Raw genomic sequence first — 16,526 nt, forward strand, 5'->3', positions numbered from 1 at the left:
TATTCCTATGCTTTATTTTCAGCATAATTACTCCAGTCTTCCAAGTTGTCACATGATCCTTCACAAATCATTCAAATATGATGATTTGCTGCTCAAGAAACACTTTTTCTTATGTTGAAAACAGTTATTGCTACTTAATAATTTGAAGAAACCATAATACATTTTCAATGAAAATTCTGAATGTATTCACGAGAATGCATTATATTGGTCAAAAGTGACAATAGAGACAACGGATATTGCAAAAGAGTTCTATTTCAGATAAATGCTCTTGAATAAAAGAACAGCATTACGAACCATTATATATACATACATGCACATACTGTATGCATACTGTATACTGTGTATTTCTGTGACTTGATGTACTTTCGTGAGGAACCACATGGTGGCGTATGTCTCTATGTGACAGTCTGAACTTCAGTAAGACACCATGCAGACCAACACCTGTGGAACTGACCTGAAATACAGCTGTTGTAAAGATCAGAAATACACATTACACAACAGAGAGATTATGTATATGTATGGGGGATTCTTCATTATTTTGTCATTTTCATTTCATGGTCTTACTTTGTCCTAGAATACATGTAAATTCTAACAGTAAAAGGAAAATAACAGCTTAACAGCTATATATATATATATATATATATATATATGAGGTCATGTGTCTAACTGTTGATTAACATACTTGGGTAAAATCTGAAAGATTTTCAGAGTTCTTCATTAGAGGCAGAACTTCCTCCTGTAATGAACTTGGTCACGGATGACTCAGAAATGACTCACGGCACATTTGTGTGTGATGCAGATCAACAGAGAGAGAAAAAAAAAAAAAAAAAACAGAAGAGGAAGAAGAAAGAACAACAACAACTGAATAACTAAATTATTTTTAAAAAAAAAAATAGTAAAGGCTTAAACATTGCAATAAAAACCTTTCTATATCAAATTGAATGCTGCTCTTTTAAATGTTCTTTTCTTTCCACCAAAAAAAAAAAAAATCCTGAAAAAAAGTATCATGGATTTCCACAGAAATATGAACTGTTTTTAACAAATATAGATATATATATTTTGAGCATCCAATCAGAAAATTAGAATGATTTCTAAAAGGTAAACTTGAAAACGGTTATTTTAAAGTGTAATAATATTTCACAATATCACTATCTTCAAACAGACAGTTAAAAAAAAATCCTCTTTTTGGCCATAGCAGAGTTCATTTCATAAGAGTTGATAATGAATCAACTTTCATTTTCAGCTTTATGTCAATAATCAACCTCAGTTAACAATATTATCAAGGCCAGTTAAGATATGCATTGAGTTTAATAATCTCGGCAGCAGAGGTAATGATGATACAGCCAGCAGCGACAGCAGGCTACAGCTGTGCAGTGTCCAGCCAATCAACACAAATGTCACACACACCGGATCCTCTGTGAGAGCTTGATGAAGAACAATCAGCCATATAAACTGAATCCTGATTATAGTGCAGAGCGAGAGTCTGGACATTCAAAATCCCATCAGATTTGACATTATCAGCCATGTATTGCCTGTAATTTCTGGGTTCCTTCCTGCTCTGCTGTAATAAGGAACCTGTCAATAAAGCCACACATGCAGTGACCGTGGTTTATTAAATAAGAGCACCGCTGTTGCTCAGGAGGAGGTTTGTTGGGACTTTTGTTGTGTTATAGAGACGTTACTAAAGTGAAATCAACATGAAATTACTCTTTATGAGCACAAACCTTTCAAACAAATGGTCTGTGAATGTTTATCTTCAAACTTAAGATGTTGAACTATGAGATGTTTTATATTATATCTGCAACCTTGATTATCATGGTTTTGTTAAAGATAATGTCACGACTCAGTGATATTCTTAGCTGTCCACTAAAAGACAAAGAAGCACTGGTTCATTCATCAGAATAACTTTATATTCATTAATGGAAAAATATCATTTAGATGCATGAAAACAACATTAGAAGCATCAGCACAAATAAAACCCTGCACGTCTGAGCAGCATAATACATGTCAAGTATTATCTGTCAGCTTTAGATTTCAAGATTTTGTTGCTGCACATTTCTCACCAGTTTCACAATTTGGATTCTTTTTTTTTTTAAGATAAAATACTTTTTAATTATTTGCACAAACACTTTAGTCAAAACAATGCATCACAAATGCACTACCATTCAGATGTTCGGGGTCGGTTGATTAATTCATGTTTTTGAACGAATGCTCACCAAAGCTCTTTCAATACAGTAAAACAATTTAAACAGTCGTGAAATATTATAGTTTAAAGTAGCCATTTTCTATTTGAATATATATATCTAAATTGTAATTCATTAAAGCTGTATTTTCCAGTCTTCAGTGTCACATGATCCTTCAGAAATCAGTCTGATGTGCTGATTTGCTGCTCAAGAAACAGTCGAAAACTGTTTGTACTTTTATAGAAACTGTGAATTGTCTTTGAAATATCACATTGTAAATATTTTGATAAATTTGTTGCATCTTGCTAAATAAAGTTGATGTTTTTTTGACCCCCAAACTCTTGAACAGTAGTGTGCACAATTTGTAGATACATACAAATGATATGTTATCAATACTAAAGCACACGGCAGTGGAGAAAGACAGAGGCATTTCCTTATTCAGATTGAAAAACAACTCAAATTGGGTCAAATAGAAATAAAACTGCATTTATAAACTGTCAAGATAAACTGGGCACCACAAAGCTATACGACTTTCATCAACATCGTAGTTAAAAGTGAAGATGAAGAAGGAAGAAGTCAGAAGCAAAGGTGCACATTCACCTAATTAGTAAGCACACCTTCTGGCAATCTCTGTGGTTTCATTATACACCATCATTAGAAAAACTTGTTGGTTCACATTGACTTCCATAGTATAAAACAATATTACAGGTAACAGTGAATTAAAGCTACACTGTGCATACCTCTAAGGAAGGCTCCTTGGTTAACGCAATAATTCTGCATAATATGAACATCAGTTTGACGCTCATGCACTCCCGGCTGTTCTGAAATGTAGTGTGAAAGAGTGCTTGGAAAGATTGTGCTGAGTCCCGGATCTGTTTTAATGAACGAGCTGTTTTCCATTCAGCATCTACATGATGGAGCAGGTGAAGCCGCAGCACTCTTTCAGCAGGGTGACACCGGTCTTGGTCACGTAAGGAGACGAGGTCTGCTGGGCTCTGGACGTCATTCTCCTGTCCTTGTTGTGAGCTAAAACAGAGCGAGCGAGAGAAAGGCAGTGACCTTCTCTGAATCACACTCAAGCATCTCTGAACACTATCGAGCATCAGCGCTGAGGGATGTTCATGCCACAACATTCACACATATATAATTGGGCTGAAAGTATTTGGTTGCCAATTAAAGGATATGCAATTATTTGTGCACTGTAAAAAAAAAAAAAAAAAAAAAAAAAAGGTTTCAAAGTAGTAAATAGTACAAATATAACTGCAGTACATTTGACAAGAAAATATGATTTCAGTCTTTCTATTTCAAAATGTCATGTTTAATTCAATTCTACTTGCGTTTTTTTTAATTAATTGTGAAATTGAATAACTAAATATACAAAAAAAATAAAAAATAAATAAACCCAATGTTTTTTTTTATATAAACATATTTTAAAAAATAAACAGTACGCTCTTGTGAAAAATTGCAAAATGTAACTATATTGTTACCCAGCTTTTTATATAAAGTTGGATGCGATTAGTATTTGATTGTGTTCTCTCTCATTTCCAGTCCAAGCTTCCCACTTTCAGTGACATTCGTGTACTTCTGCACAGTTTATTCCGGTTCTGAACTAGCTCATTAGTTTTGAACTAAAAGAAAAGACAGCTTTTTAACACCCGAGAACAGAATTAACATTCACGCTTATCAACAATACCACGTTCCTTATTAATTTCTCCAGTTTGCATTTTCATTAGACTTGAGCAGGCAGTGAGTAAAACAATTGAGGAGATGCTCAAAAAATGTATTATTATGTTAATTTGTATATTCGCAGCTGAAAAGCAGAGGTTTAAGAGCTCGGCCTTGAGCTCCCAGCACCACAGTAACACACACATACTTTTCATGCTGCTTCTGTCGGGAATCTTGGTCTGTAGGAAGTCAGCCATCTCTTTGTCCTCCTCTCGCTCTCTGTGTGGAGAATCACAGGCGTCAGGAAGCCAAATACACAAACACAGACATAAGTCAAGATACATTTTCATGTGCACATGCCATTCAAAAGATTGGGGTCTTTTTTATGTTTTTGACTTTTTTTTTTTCAACAATAGAGTAAAATTGTAATGTTGTGAAATATTGTAAAATGTAGTTTATTCCTGTGATGTAAAGCATCATTACTCCAGGCTTCAGTGTCACACAATCCTTCAGAAATCAGTCTAATTTGCTGATTTGATGCTCATCAATGTTGAAAACATGATCAATTGATTAATTTAACTCATCCTAGCTAAATAAAATTATACTTTTTTGTATACATTTTACAAAAGCACATATCAGCAGTTTTTTTTTTTGCCACTTATTATTCATATACTGTATAAACTGTATACTGTATCAACTCAATAAAAGCTATCATATATCATTACAATATCATAACAACATCATTTGTGAATAAAACTAAATCTCATTCTCAATTTGTTCTTGCTTTAATATATCTCAGACTTCAATGAAATCAATTAAAACAGATTTTTGAAGCTCTTTACACAAAATCTTTGCAAATGATCCTGATTTTTGTCCTAACAATCACACTAAGCTTTCTGCATTTACATATTTTCTTTGCAATATTATTCTGCATGTATACTAAGCCCGTTACTGTTTGCTCCCCATTGCAACAAAATCTTACAATCTTTTCAGTCCCTAAAATGTAAAACCAAACTCATATGCAAACAGTTGTAAAGTGAGACACTGAGCATTAACCAAACATTCACACTCAAACTCCAAACATTCAATTATGCTCTTAGCACATTGGTTTAGTGTGTAACCAAGGTTTTCTCTCTCTTTCTCCACTATCCATCTGTGTAACTGCTTGTTATATGGGTGACAGTGGCTCATTTATCCAATGAATAGACACACACACACACACACACACACACACACACAGTCGTGAGGTCTTGGCAGATGGCAATCAGCCCAACCCACCGAAGAACCACATCTTTTTTCTTTTTCCATTTCTTTCTTGCTTGCAAACCATTCTCTCTGGTCTCTCTGAATCAGAGCCGCTGGGACTGTCTGAGAGTGTGATGTGAGGTGTGTGTGAGGTAAGGGTGGACTCTTGGCTTCAAGTGGAGGGTAATTGGATTGCAGTATCTTCACAGATGAGGGAACAGCCACAAGAGACACAAAACACATTCTTAGGGCCGACAGTCACGCATGTTAGCCGGCAATCTATGCTGTGGCCTATGTTACTGTCGCTGAAAGCCCACGGCTCTTTAAAACCGACCTGAGCCTCTCAAACTCCATGTCGTCCACTAGAAAGTCCCGCGTCTCCACCAGCTTCTGGATCTGCTGAAGAAGTTCTTCCTCACGCTGTCTGTCCTCATTCGACTTGTCTTTGTCTGCAAAGGACATTAGAGCATACATGGAAGGAAAGGCATTTATACTGTTACTAAAAGATATCCATTTCAAAGAAACACTGATCTTTTGAACTTTCAATTAATCAGAGCATCACAAAAAATGTCAATGCATCTAAAAATATCAAGCAGCATTTCAGCATCAATGCATGCTACACATTTTGTTTTTTTTTTAAGATAGAACAAACAAATTATTAGTCATTTCAGTCTTTCTACTTAAAAACATCATGTTCAGTTCAGTGTGTTACTTTGTGTTTTCTTTGTAATTATTTGTAGAATTTAAAATCAGTTTCAAAGTGAAATTTGTTCCTTAGCTTTTTTTTTAAAGCAAATCCTACACCATTTTTTTCCATTGTATTTTCTGTATTCAAAATAAGAATTCTATATAGAATATTGCCTTTTGTTGTGAAGACAGGAAGTCATTCTGGATTGGATCAACAAGAGGTGAGTAAATGATGATAGATGTGATCAAATATCAAAGTACATCAATCCTGATTTGACAGATGAGTCAGAAAGGACCTGAAGGTGTCTGAATAAATGGACATCACTAGCACGAGAATGTTTCCCTCATGAATGATACACACGGTATAATCATCTGCCAGTTTGGATAAATAACCTCTTCTGTGTGCACAAGCTTTGTATGAACTTGTGAAATGAGGTTTCAGCAGTAAACAAAACGTGGCGCACGCTTCATTCGTGCATCTCCTTGGAAACAGGAGACCTATAGTGAAGTATGTCACAACTATGTGCTGAAGACATGAAAGAAGGAGGAGTGATGCTAATAAAGAGAACTGGAAAAACATGTAGAAATTAAAAAGCAGTTGCATAATACTCGATAAAGAGTTCCTTTTTGTCTTGGATTCTCTTGTAGATGTTGGTTGAATACATTTATGAAAAATTCAGGGTTTGGTAAGATTTTTATTTTATATGTAAAATACAGTAAAATACTGTGAAATAATATTACAATTTAAAACTGTTTTCTATTTGATTATATTTTAAAATGGAATGGAAAAAATTAAAAATTCAGGAATTTCTTCCTGTGAACCAAAAAAATAAAAAAAGCAGATGTTCTTCACCACTGAAATATAGGCTAAATGCAACAGCACGATATTAATGCTTAATATTCTGGTGCAGCATTTTTGGTGAACATACCCGGGATGGAAACTAATTTCTGGAGCTCTTTTTTGAGTCTTGTGATCTCCTTACACAGCTGGATGTCGTCCATCCTGAAGAATGAAAAAAAAAAGTACACATCGTTCATGGTTCATTTTTCTGACATGCTTTAGTTGGATGTTTGTATAGCATAGTTACTAATTGTTACAGAATGTTCAGAAAACATTCAAAAGTCACAATCCCATAACGATCACAAAAGGATAAAACGGAACATTCCTTGAACATTCCGACAACCGAGAAAAAACATGTTTAAACATTATAAAAAAATGGACGCTTTGAACATTCCGAAATCCCCGTTATGTTTTTCATAACTAAATGTTCATTTTGTTAGCCAGGTAAATGTGAATACACCACAGCTTTATTGAAAACAGATTTTACTGGTTGATGCCAAAGTAGTCTCTGTTCAGAAATGAAATAACAAATAATGTGTTTTGCTAGATAGTATTCACATTCCTGTCGTACACACACAAATAGAAAGGCAGACACATACATTAGCAGTTAATGTTCAGGTCGGGCAGACACATATTACTGCCACAACAGACGAAGCTCACTTGCAGGGCTTCTGACAGACTCCCATCGCTATTGTTGTAAAGAAATGCAGTGAATCATTTTATCAGTGAATGTCCTCAACAATTTCCCCATGCTCTTATCTCATCTAGGCCTGTATCTCTGCACTGATGCTGGCTACACATCATTTGTGTTCAAACTGTTATTAAAATAGAAAAAACGAGGAATGGCAGTCAAGGTGACATGCTCTCTGTATATTTTTTTGAAGGCACAGCTCATGCAAAAATGAACATTTTGCAGAATATCCATGCTGTTTTATTTCCATATAATAAGTTTGAATTGTCCTCATCCTCATCACCATCTCTAAAAACAACCACAAGTAGTACAGTCCATCACTTAAACAGGACATTAATGTTCTGATATTATTACTTTGTAAAAAAATTAACAAAAGAAGAAATATTACTATTGTAATAAAATTGTTTCACTATACGACACAGAGTATTTAAGAATAAATATAACAATTATTATATTGCCGGTTGACTTGTTAACATGCGGGGGCCTGTAACTATCAATCATGTCTAGGTTTTATTATAAAATATTACATTATTATGGTAAAAAAAAAAAAAAAATCTTTGACAGTCATTTCTTAAATTTTGTCAAGAAATCTTATAAACCCACCGAGAGAAAAAGAATTGTGAGAATGTGTGAGAACGCACATCCTGTAATGTAAAGTCTGGTTCATTTGCACCCTCTCACGTAAACTCAATGAGCGCATCACAGAAGTTACAGAACTTGTGACCTTTCAGGAAATCCCTTATATGGACAAAATCATCTAGTTATTGCTGCCGCTGAATAAAATGCGAATAGAGACGCTTTACCAAAACATCAATACAATAAACATATGATTGTGACGATATATGGTTTATATGTGTTCTTCAAGGCATCTCAGGTATTTTTATAGGAATAAAATATTTTTTTAATGCAGTGTTAATTGACTTTTATCACTGTATAGAATACTATAAAATAGCTTGATTTCTGCTTCATTTTGTGATATGAAACCATGTGATGTTACTGTATCGCAAGCACTCTAATACATTTATTTAGCGCACAGACTGATACATTTTTATTTTTTTTTAATCTATGTTGCACGTTGCATCCCTGTAAGGTTCTTGTGGACTATGGTGATGTTTTTATCAGCTGTTGGACTTATTCTGACGGCACCCATTCACTGCAGAGGATCCATTGGTTAGCAAGTGATGTTATGCTAAATTTCTCCAAATCTGTTGCAATGAAAAAAACTAAATCATCTAGATCTTGGGTGGCTTGAAATTTCTGCAAATGTTCATGTTTGGGTGACCTTTTCCTTCAACCTAGAATGTAAAAGAGACATCTCAGGTCCTATCATGATCCAAAAACAACAACAACACCACTGTAAAACTCACATATATCTGAGCTCAGACTCTTTCCGGACCAACGCGTCCTTTATCCTCTCGATTTTGAACAGCTCTCCCTCGATGTCCTCCACAGTGATGGTGGAGTCAGCCATGGACACCACATCCTCTTCAGCTGTGAGGAAGAACACACGAAGACACACTGACTTGACAAGCACAATTACTTAAGATATGAAGTCTTGTTTCCTGAAAAAAATATCAAAATTAAGTGACTTAAACAAGAAAAATAGCAAATAAACCAGTTAAAGAGGAAACAAATTAGTTTTTTTTTTAGGATATGCATGTCAGTATCCAAGAGAAATAGACAAGCAAACTTTGACCAAACTTTGTTTTATACTGTTTTCCCAGTTTGTTGTCTTCCCCTTGAAGATAAAAATAATTACAGCATGATCACACATTTCTACAGAAGCAGGGCTTCTCTAATCTCGAATCAGCTAACAAGCGTCCCGGTGTCAAAGCAGGCTGAAGCTGAGGAGTGTGTTGTGTATGATGCTCGTCGCTGGGCTAATTGGGCTCGTGTGATTATTTCTGAACTCTGCATGAATCCGAGGGTGGGTGACAATCTTCTGGTCAGTCTGTGACAGACCAACATCTTTCTTTTACTGCATGTAGCACTGATTCAGAGAGTCAGAGCTCTGTATACACACATGTATGATTACTTGGCTGTGTATACAGGCATCTGAGGAATCAGATACTAATAAAACTGAAATGCTCCAAATTTCATATTAAACATTAAAAACTGTTACTGTTTAGAATTTGCTTTGTAAGTTTGTCTAGCTATAGTTGATACAAAATTAGAGTTTTTGGACTATTGTGATGTTTTTAACAGTTGTTTGGACTGACGGCACCCATTCACTGCAGAGGATCGATTGGTGGGCAAATGATGTAATGCAAAATTTCTCCGAATCTGCTCAGAAGAAGAAACAAACTCATCTACATCTTGGACAGCCTGAGAGTGAGTAACGGTACAGTTTTATTTTTGGGTGAACTACTCCTTCAAGTAACTCTGTCCAAACAGCAAGATAAAACAAGGTTCCGCCAATATTCCATTTGTGGATTATTTGATTTATTTTTTAATCCACTTCTCAATTCGATGTCTGCATTTCAGCCTTTACTCTTGTGAAAAACAGCAGAATTCTTTGCGCCCTAAAAAGCGAGGCAGTCCGAATCCTCCGATGACTCATTTGGCTTTTCCTATGATGCGTCCAACAACTGCAATGCCTCATAAACTAAATTCTGTCTCTATGGCAACAACCTGGGCCTTCAGTTTTACACAGTTATTGAACTGGATTCAAAACAATGGGATTGACCCCAAAATACAGTAGCATTCAGGTTAAAGCCACCGCGATCCTTGGTGAAAAGCAAACACACACACACACACACACAAACACACACACACACACACACACACACACACAGCATTTAACTTATTTTACACCTATGCATATTAAGAAAAAAAATGAAAATAAATATGAATTATGTAATCTTGATTGGAACGATACTACAAATTCCTATAATGCCTATCATAACAATATATATCTATGATATATATATATATATATATATATATATATATATATATATATATATATATATATATATATTAGGGCTGTCAAATGATTACAATTTTTAATCAAATTAATCAGCATTTTCAGTGGATTAATCATGATTAATCACTATTTGCAATTACACCTGAATCCTAACCATTTTTTTTTCTGAAATGCATACCAAAAGATAAATAACAGGATGCAGATTCATTATATTCATGTATTGATTCATCAATATGTGGTTCTTTTTTTCTGAATTTCAAAAGTTTAACATTTACTTAGATCAAATTGACCTGAGCACTATATCAAACCATGCCATTTAACTACAGATAGTGTAAGAGTTTTAGGTGAACCAGTGGTTAAATACAGCCACATATCTATGAAATTATGCATAGAGAAACTGGAAAGAATGAACTCAGAAACACAAACATGCTCCACCATCACATAAGCAGCACTCTGGGCACTCTTGTTTTTGGGAGGTGTTCATTTGCTCTGCCACAATACTTTAGGATCGATATTTTCACGTTCTGAAGGCTTCAAGTGAGAATAAAACCAAGTAAAAATGCATATATAGGCGTTTTGCGCATGCGCAGTGTGAAACACAGGACGCTATAACAGGAAGAAGAAGCTCCAGCGTATCAACTACCAAAGTCGTCTCTGTTTATCGAGCTTGGCATGAATGTATTTGAGAGTAACTGGGGTAAAACCTTAAGCTTCTTCGGTGTTTTCGTCGCGGCGCTCGCCGCTGTTTTTGAGAATTCAGAGATCGACGAAACTTTCCTGACCTGAATAATTTGTCACACTGCGCATGCGTGGAATGCGTTAAAAAATTTGACGTCATTAACAACAAACAACTAATTAACGTCGTATATATAATATATATATATATATATATATATATATATATATATATATATATATATATATATATATATATATATATATATATATAGATAGATAGATAGATAGATAGATAGATAGATAGATAGATAGATAGATAGATAGATAGATAGATAGATAGATAGATAGATGGATGTAATATGTAAGTGTCTCTTGGGGTTGTTCAGTATTTTTCAATGATGTGCTTGTTTGAAATACTAAATCAGAAAAAGAAAACTGTGTTAAAGGAATATTACTGTAACTGTGATTTTTTTTTATTTTTTAGTACAGCTTAAAAAGAGCATGTGTAAGCACCAGTTAATTAAAGGAGTCTGCTGTTATATAGCCGATAGTTATCAGGTTATCATGATTTATCATAGAGTCCTCTATGAACAATATCTCTCTGACATAGTGGAAAAACCTGATTTATGTTTGATCTTGAACAGATTTACTTCTCAAAAGGTCAGTGTGATATTATTTGATTTGTGACTCACCGAGATACAGAACAAAGGAATACAATGTGAGCAGGGATTTTCAAACTGGGGTCGAGGGGGGCACAGTGTAAAATGTATTCTAACAGTAACAAATAAAAAGTAAATATGCGTGAGGTGTTGGGGGAAAATAGTGCAGTGTTGTGATGCATATTTCCCTGTGTTCTAATAATGAATAATGGGGGGGGGGGGGGGGGGGGTGGTTAATACAATCGCATAAAAGCCGACATGTTTTCACACACACAGAATAAATTGGGTGTGTTCACATATATATTGTTCAAAAGTTCTGTGTATGTAAGATTTTTTTTTTAATGTTTTTGAAAGAAGTCTCTTCTGCTCACCAAGGTTGCATTTATTCGATCACACATACAGTAAAAACAGTAATATTGTAAATATTATTACAATTTAAGCATCATAGCTCCAGTCTTCAGTGTCACACGGTCCTTCAGAAATCATTTTAATAAGCGGATTTGCTGCTTAGGGAACATTTCTTCTTCTTATCATCATCAGTTTTGAAGTCAGTTGTGCTGTGTTAATATGTTTGTGAAAACTGTTGTTTAATTGTTCATTTGTATTACTTTCTTATCGAAACGTACTAACCCCAAACTTTTGAAAGATAGTGAACATTTATTAGCTTATAGAAAATAAACAGTTTTAGATACAACTAATGACATTTTATGGACAGAGTAGAAAACAAGTTGGTTTGGAACAGAGATGAAAACAGGAAAAAGAGTCACCTATTTAAAGGTGCATCACACAGCGTCTTTAAGGGGTTAAACTTCATATCTAGCGATTAACAGAAAACCCAAGTCAGTTCACTGGCTTACAGACGGTGCTATCTGTGTTTCTACTGGTGGATGACACTGACACCTTCTCAGGATGTATGCGAAAACATTGTTCTGATATAAGGTACATCTTTTATCCCTCCATCTCTCTCTCTCTCTGCCCTCAGAAACCCTATAAGCTATGAGTCACCTCCGAGCGCTGAGCACATATTGGCTTTTAATTGCCTGGTGTCAGTGAGAAAAGACATCTAAACAAACCACGTCCACCAAGGGAAAACAAACGGCTGGAAAACAGGGTTAATAAATCAAGAGCAGCATTATGGGATACTCTGATGTGGTCTGGTCAGTGTTCTGAAACGTACAATATGTGTGTGTGTGCAAAATATTATTGAAAATTTTCTACATGAGCAATGAACCATCATCAAAATTCATGCTGGTCTAAGTTGGTCTTCTACTAGCATCTGTACTATAGCCCAAAAAAATAAATAAAAAAATAAACATGTGAACATTATATTATAAATGATGATGATAGTAGGTGGACATTAATGTGACGATAACAGATCAGGTTGGCACATCTCCTACGCTTGAGAATCCCTTAAACCTGGTGTAAATCTACGTCATTCCTGTTGGAACAGAAGAGGCGTTGGGATCTCACACGATCTCACAGTGTCAATCAGTCTTCACAGTTTCAATCACAAAGCCTGGAGACACACACACACACACACACAGCATTAGATCACAGTTTATCAGAGCTGCCGGCACTGAAGAAAGGGAGTGATCAGAAAACACGTTTGTCATTATTTATGCTATTACACTGAAACCAACCCTTAGAGTTTAGATATAATTTAAAAGTACTAGCATCAAAGTACTACGAAACATGCACTGCAGCCTTGTTATCCAGCAAAAAAACCCACGAGACATGAGCAATACAGCTCTTTTTACATCTTTACTTGTATTTGTTTTTTCTGAAAGGTGAACCTACAACCATTAATGGCACTGCATCCAAATAACTTATTCTAGTCCGATCATTGTGCCAAAGGATTGGAGGAGTTGCTTACACTTTTCTAGGCAGATTCTGTCCAGATTTAATGAGAAGTGCCTGTGAACTGTGAACTCTTTAATATGGGTTAGAGACCAGGCTTTGCTCTGAAACCATCTTGTCTAGAAAGCACATTTCAGATTTGATCAGAGGTTTTTCAGCTGTAAAGTCAAAACTCTTCTGTAGCGGATGGTTATTTATTTGGCAATGGTTTTAAGTATAAAATGTCTCAATGGATTTGTTTCTTAAGATGCAGCTTTTCAAAAGATGTTAACTGATGGACTGGAGTGGTATGGACTCTTATTCTGACGGCACCCATTCACTGCAAAGGATCTATTGGTGAGCAAGTGATTTATACTGTACTACATTTCTCCAAATCAAAACAAACTCATCTACATCTTAGATGGCCTAAGGGTGAGCAGATTTCAGCAAACCTTCATTTATCTGCAAACTATTCCTGTAATCATTACATAAGATGTGCACAACAGTTTGGCTAACAATTGAGACTTCACAGACCACATTAAATTAAACTGAAAGCCTTTAACAGACTCGTACACAGACCGGTTAACCTCCTCTGACTTCTCTTATTCAATTTACTGAGATATACAGTCATGCCATGCAGAAAAGCTGAACCATAAAGACAGTTTTTAATTTCCTCAGTCACTTTGCATAAAAATCATTGGCACAGCTGTTTGCAGCACATTGTCATGTGGAGAACTGAATTGCATGATCCAAACTGAACGCCTTTGGCATATTGTGCCTCGAGATACAAATCTGCTCGGTTCATAAGTTCAACTCCGTGACTGGCATATAACTGGAATACATTTTTGGCTTGTTTTTTTGTTGTTGTTTTTTTACAGTGGAAGAGTTGCATGTACCACTTTTTGTATCTTTTTTTAATTAAATTTTTTTTTGTTTGAATGCCTCAGTCTGAAAAATAGACAATAATTCTTCAAAACGTTTCCTGTTGTGTTTCACACAAGAAAGTTATTTGGGTTTGCAATAATTTTACATTCTTGGGTGCATGATCACTTAAATCCTCCATCACTGATAATCTCATGCTCTTTAGTTAAATTAACTCAACACACCTTGAGTAAACAAATTAAGCTCCAATATAACCAACCTGTAATCCTTGAAAGTACCAGAAGATCACGAGTCTGTTGTCTCCATTACAACTTAAGTGAGAAGGAACATTTAAGGAATAACTTACTGCCAAACTGACAACTATTAAGTTTCTTTACCAGGCTTCAATTTACAAATTAACAAATTAATATTTGAAGGTTCTTTGTGGCGAAAGAAGCTTCTTCAGGTTATAAAAAGGTAGATAAGAAACCTATGGTTCTTTAAAGAACCTTGACTGAATGGTTCTTCTATGGCATCGCTGTAAAGAACCTTTTGAAACAGCTTTGTTTTTAACAGTGTACTGTGTGTTTCAGATTTGTTTCGAACAGTTAGACCTACTTATAAAAACTGATCCAATTTGTCTATTTATATGCATAGAAACGCGTCAGTTGCACTCTCAAATACAATTAATTTTATTCGCATAGACCTTCACATACGTTGCACGTATAGCTTTCTGTAACTATGGACTGAATTAGCGAAACTATAAATCACTTCATTTCTAAACTACTTGACGATGATAAAGAGAACTGCAGAATCAATGCAAGAGTAACGTCTTTCATCCACACGTTAAACTGAAGTCTGTCTCGAGAAAGCACTCAAACAGCTTCCTGAACGCAGAGTTAGATGAATTTGATCATCACATTCTCACCTTGTTTGCCCGTGTCTGCGCAGAGCTCGGTTTGATCCAGGGACCCGTAGAGTTTCGGGGTGCTGCGCCCTTTCTCCATGCTTTCAAGCTCCACAACACACCTCAAGTTTGAGCTGGAGCAGGTGTGTCTGCTCTTCGGCCGGCGCGGTGAATCAGAGCGCAGTTTGACCGAGGGAGGATTTTAACTCCATGTCCTCTGTGATGCACACAGTGATGCGCGCGCGCGCGAGTGAGTGAGTGATGCACATTGCTCACAGTGGTGCGCGAGAGTGAGTGAGTGTGTGATGCATTATAGTGATGCTCAACAAGAGGATTCTCCATTACCTGAAAGCGCCACCCAGGGCTGGCCCTGACCAATTTGCTGCCCTAGGCAAGATTTTACCTGGCGCCCCATGCATCACAGCCCATTTCACCCTGTCATTGTGTTCATGATTTAGCATATATATATATATATATATATATATATATATATACATACATACATATACACACACACACACACACACACACACACACACACATTACAGCAGAACTGTTTCCAACACTCATAATAAATCATCATATTAGAATGATTTCTAAAGGATCATGTGATAGACTGGATGTCACATGTGACACTGAAGAATGGAGTAATGATGCTGAAAATTCAGCTTTGCATCACAGAAATAAATAATAATTTAAAGTATAATAAATTGAAAACAAATTATTTTAAATTGTAATAATATATCACAATATTACATTTTTTCTGTATTTTTGATCAAATAAATGCAGGCTTGATGAGCAGAAGAAACTTCTTTCAAAAACATTAAAAATAGTAATGTTTCCAAACTTTTGGCCTGTACTGTATCCCCCCAAAACTGCACAAAGTAAAACATTAATAAAAAAGTGATAATAAAAAATGCGTCTTAAAACTGACATGATTGTACAAAATCACAGTCTGGGGACTCAGAACTCAGAACAACTGCTAACATTAAGTTTAAGGTAAAAATAACTGCCAAAAATATTCACTCGTTCACTCATTCTGGCGCCCCTATGGATGAGTGGCGCCCTTAGCATTTGCCTATACCGCCTATGCCTTGGCCCGGCCCCGGCGCCACCATGTGAATAACGGATCAAATGCGCCTCACTTATGACACATGTCTCAAACATTTTTGTATAGAGTTCACCGTTTAAGTTTATAACATGTGCTAAATATGTGCCATTAAACACATTTGCATATTGTATATATATTTAAAAAGTAATAAGGTCACTTTTTGATTTCAGGTGCTTAAAAACTTGTAATTGACAACTGTCAGAACTTTTGGTCATAATGACAGCTAAATAATATAC

At 35.5% G+C, this 16,526-nt stretch overlaps 1 protein-coding gene across 1 annotated transcript; it reads right to left on the reverse strand.

Annotated features, from left to right (window-relative positions):
- Positions 1-1,888: 1,888 nt before the first annotated feature.
- Positions 1,889-15,433, reverse strand: LOC127945335 (bMERB domain-containing protein 1). The gene is made up of 6 exons (XM_052541837.1): positions 15,201-15,433; positions 8,680-8,803; positions 6,710-6,783; positions 5,428-5,542; positions 4,057-4,127; positions 1,889-3,209 (listed from the first exon to the last, which is right to left on the reverse strand). The coding sequence occupies exons 1-6, from the start codon at positions 15,277-15,279 to the stop codon at positions 3,091-3,093; spliced, it is 582 nt and encodes a 193-aa protein (XP_052397797.1). The 5' UTR covers positions 15,280-15,433; the 3' UTR covers positions 1,889-3,090.
- Between the last annotated feature and the right edge of the window lie 1,093 nt (positions 15,434-16,526).

Source organism: Carassius gibelio, chromosome A3 (assembly GCF_023724105.1).
Source record: "Carassius gibelio isolate Cgi1373 ecotype wild population from Czech Republic chromosome A3, carGib1.2-hapl.c, whole genome shotgun sequence".
Lineage (NCBI taxonomy): Eukaryota > Metazoa > Chordata > Actinopteri > Cypriniformes > Cyprinidae > Carassius > Carassius gibelio.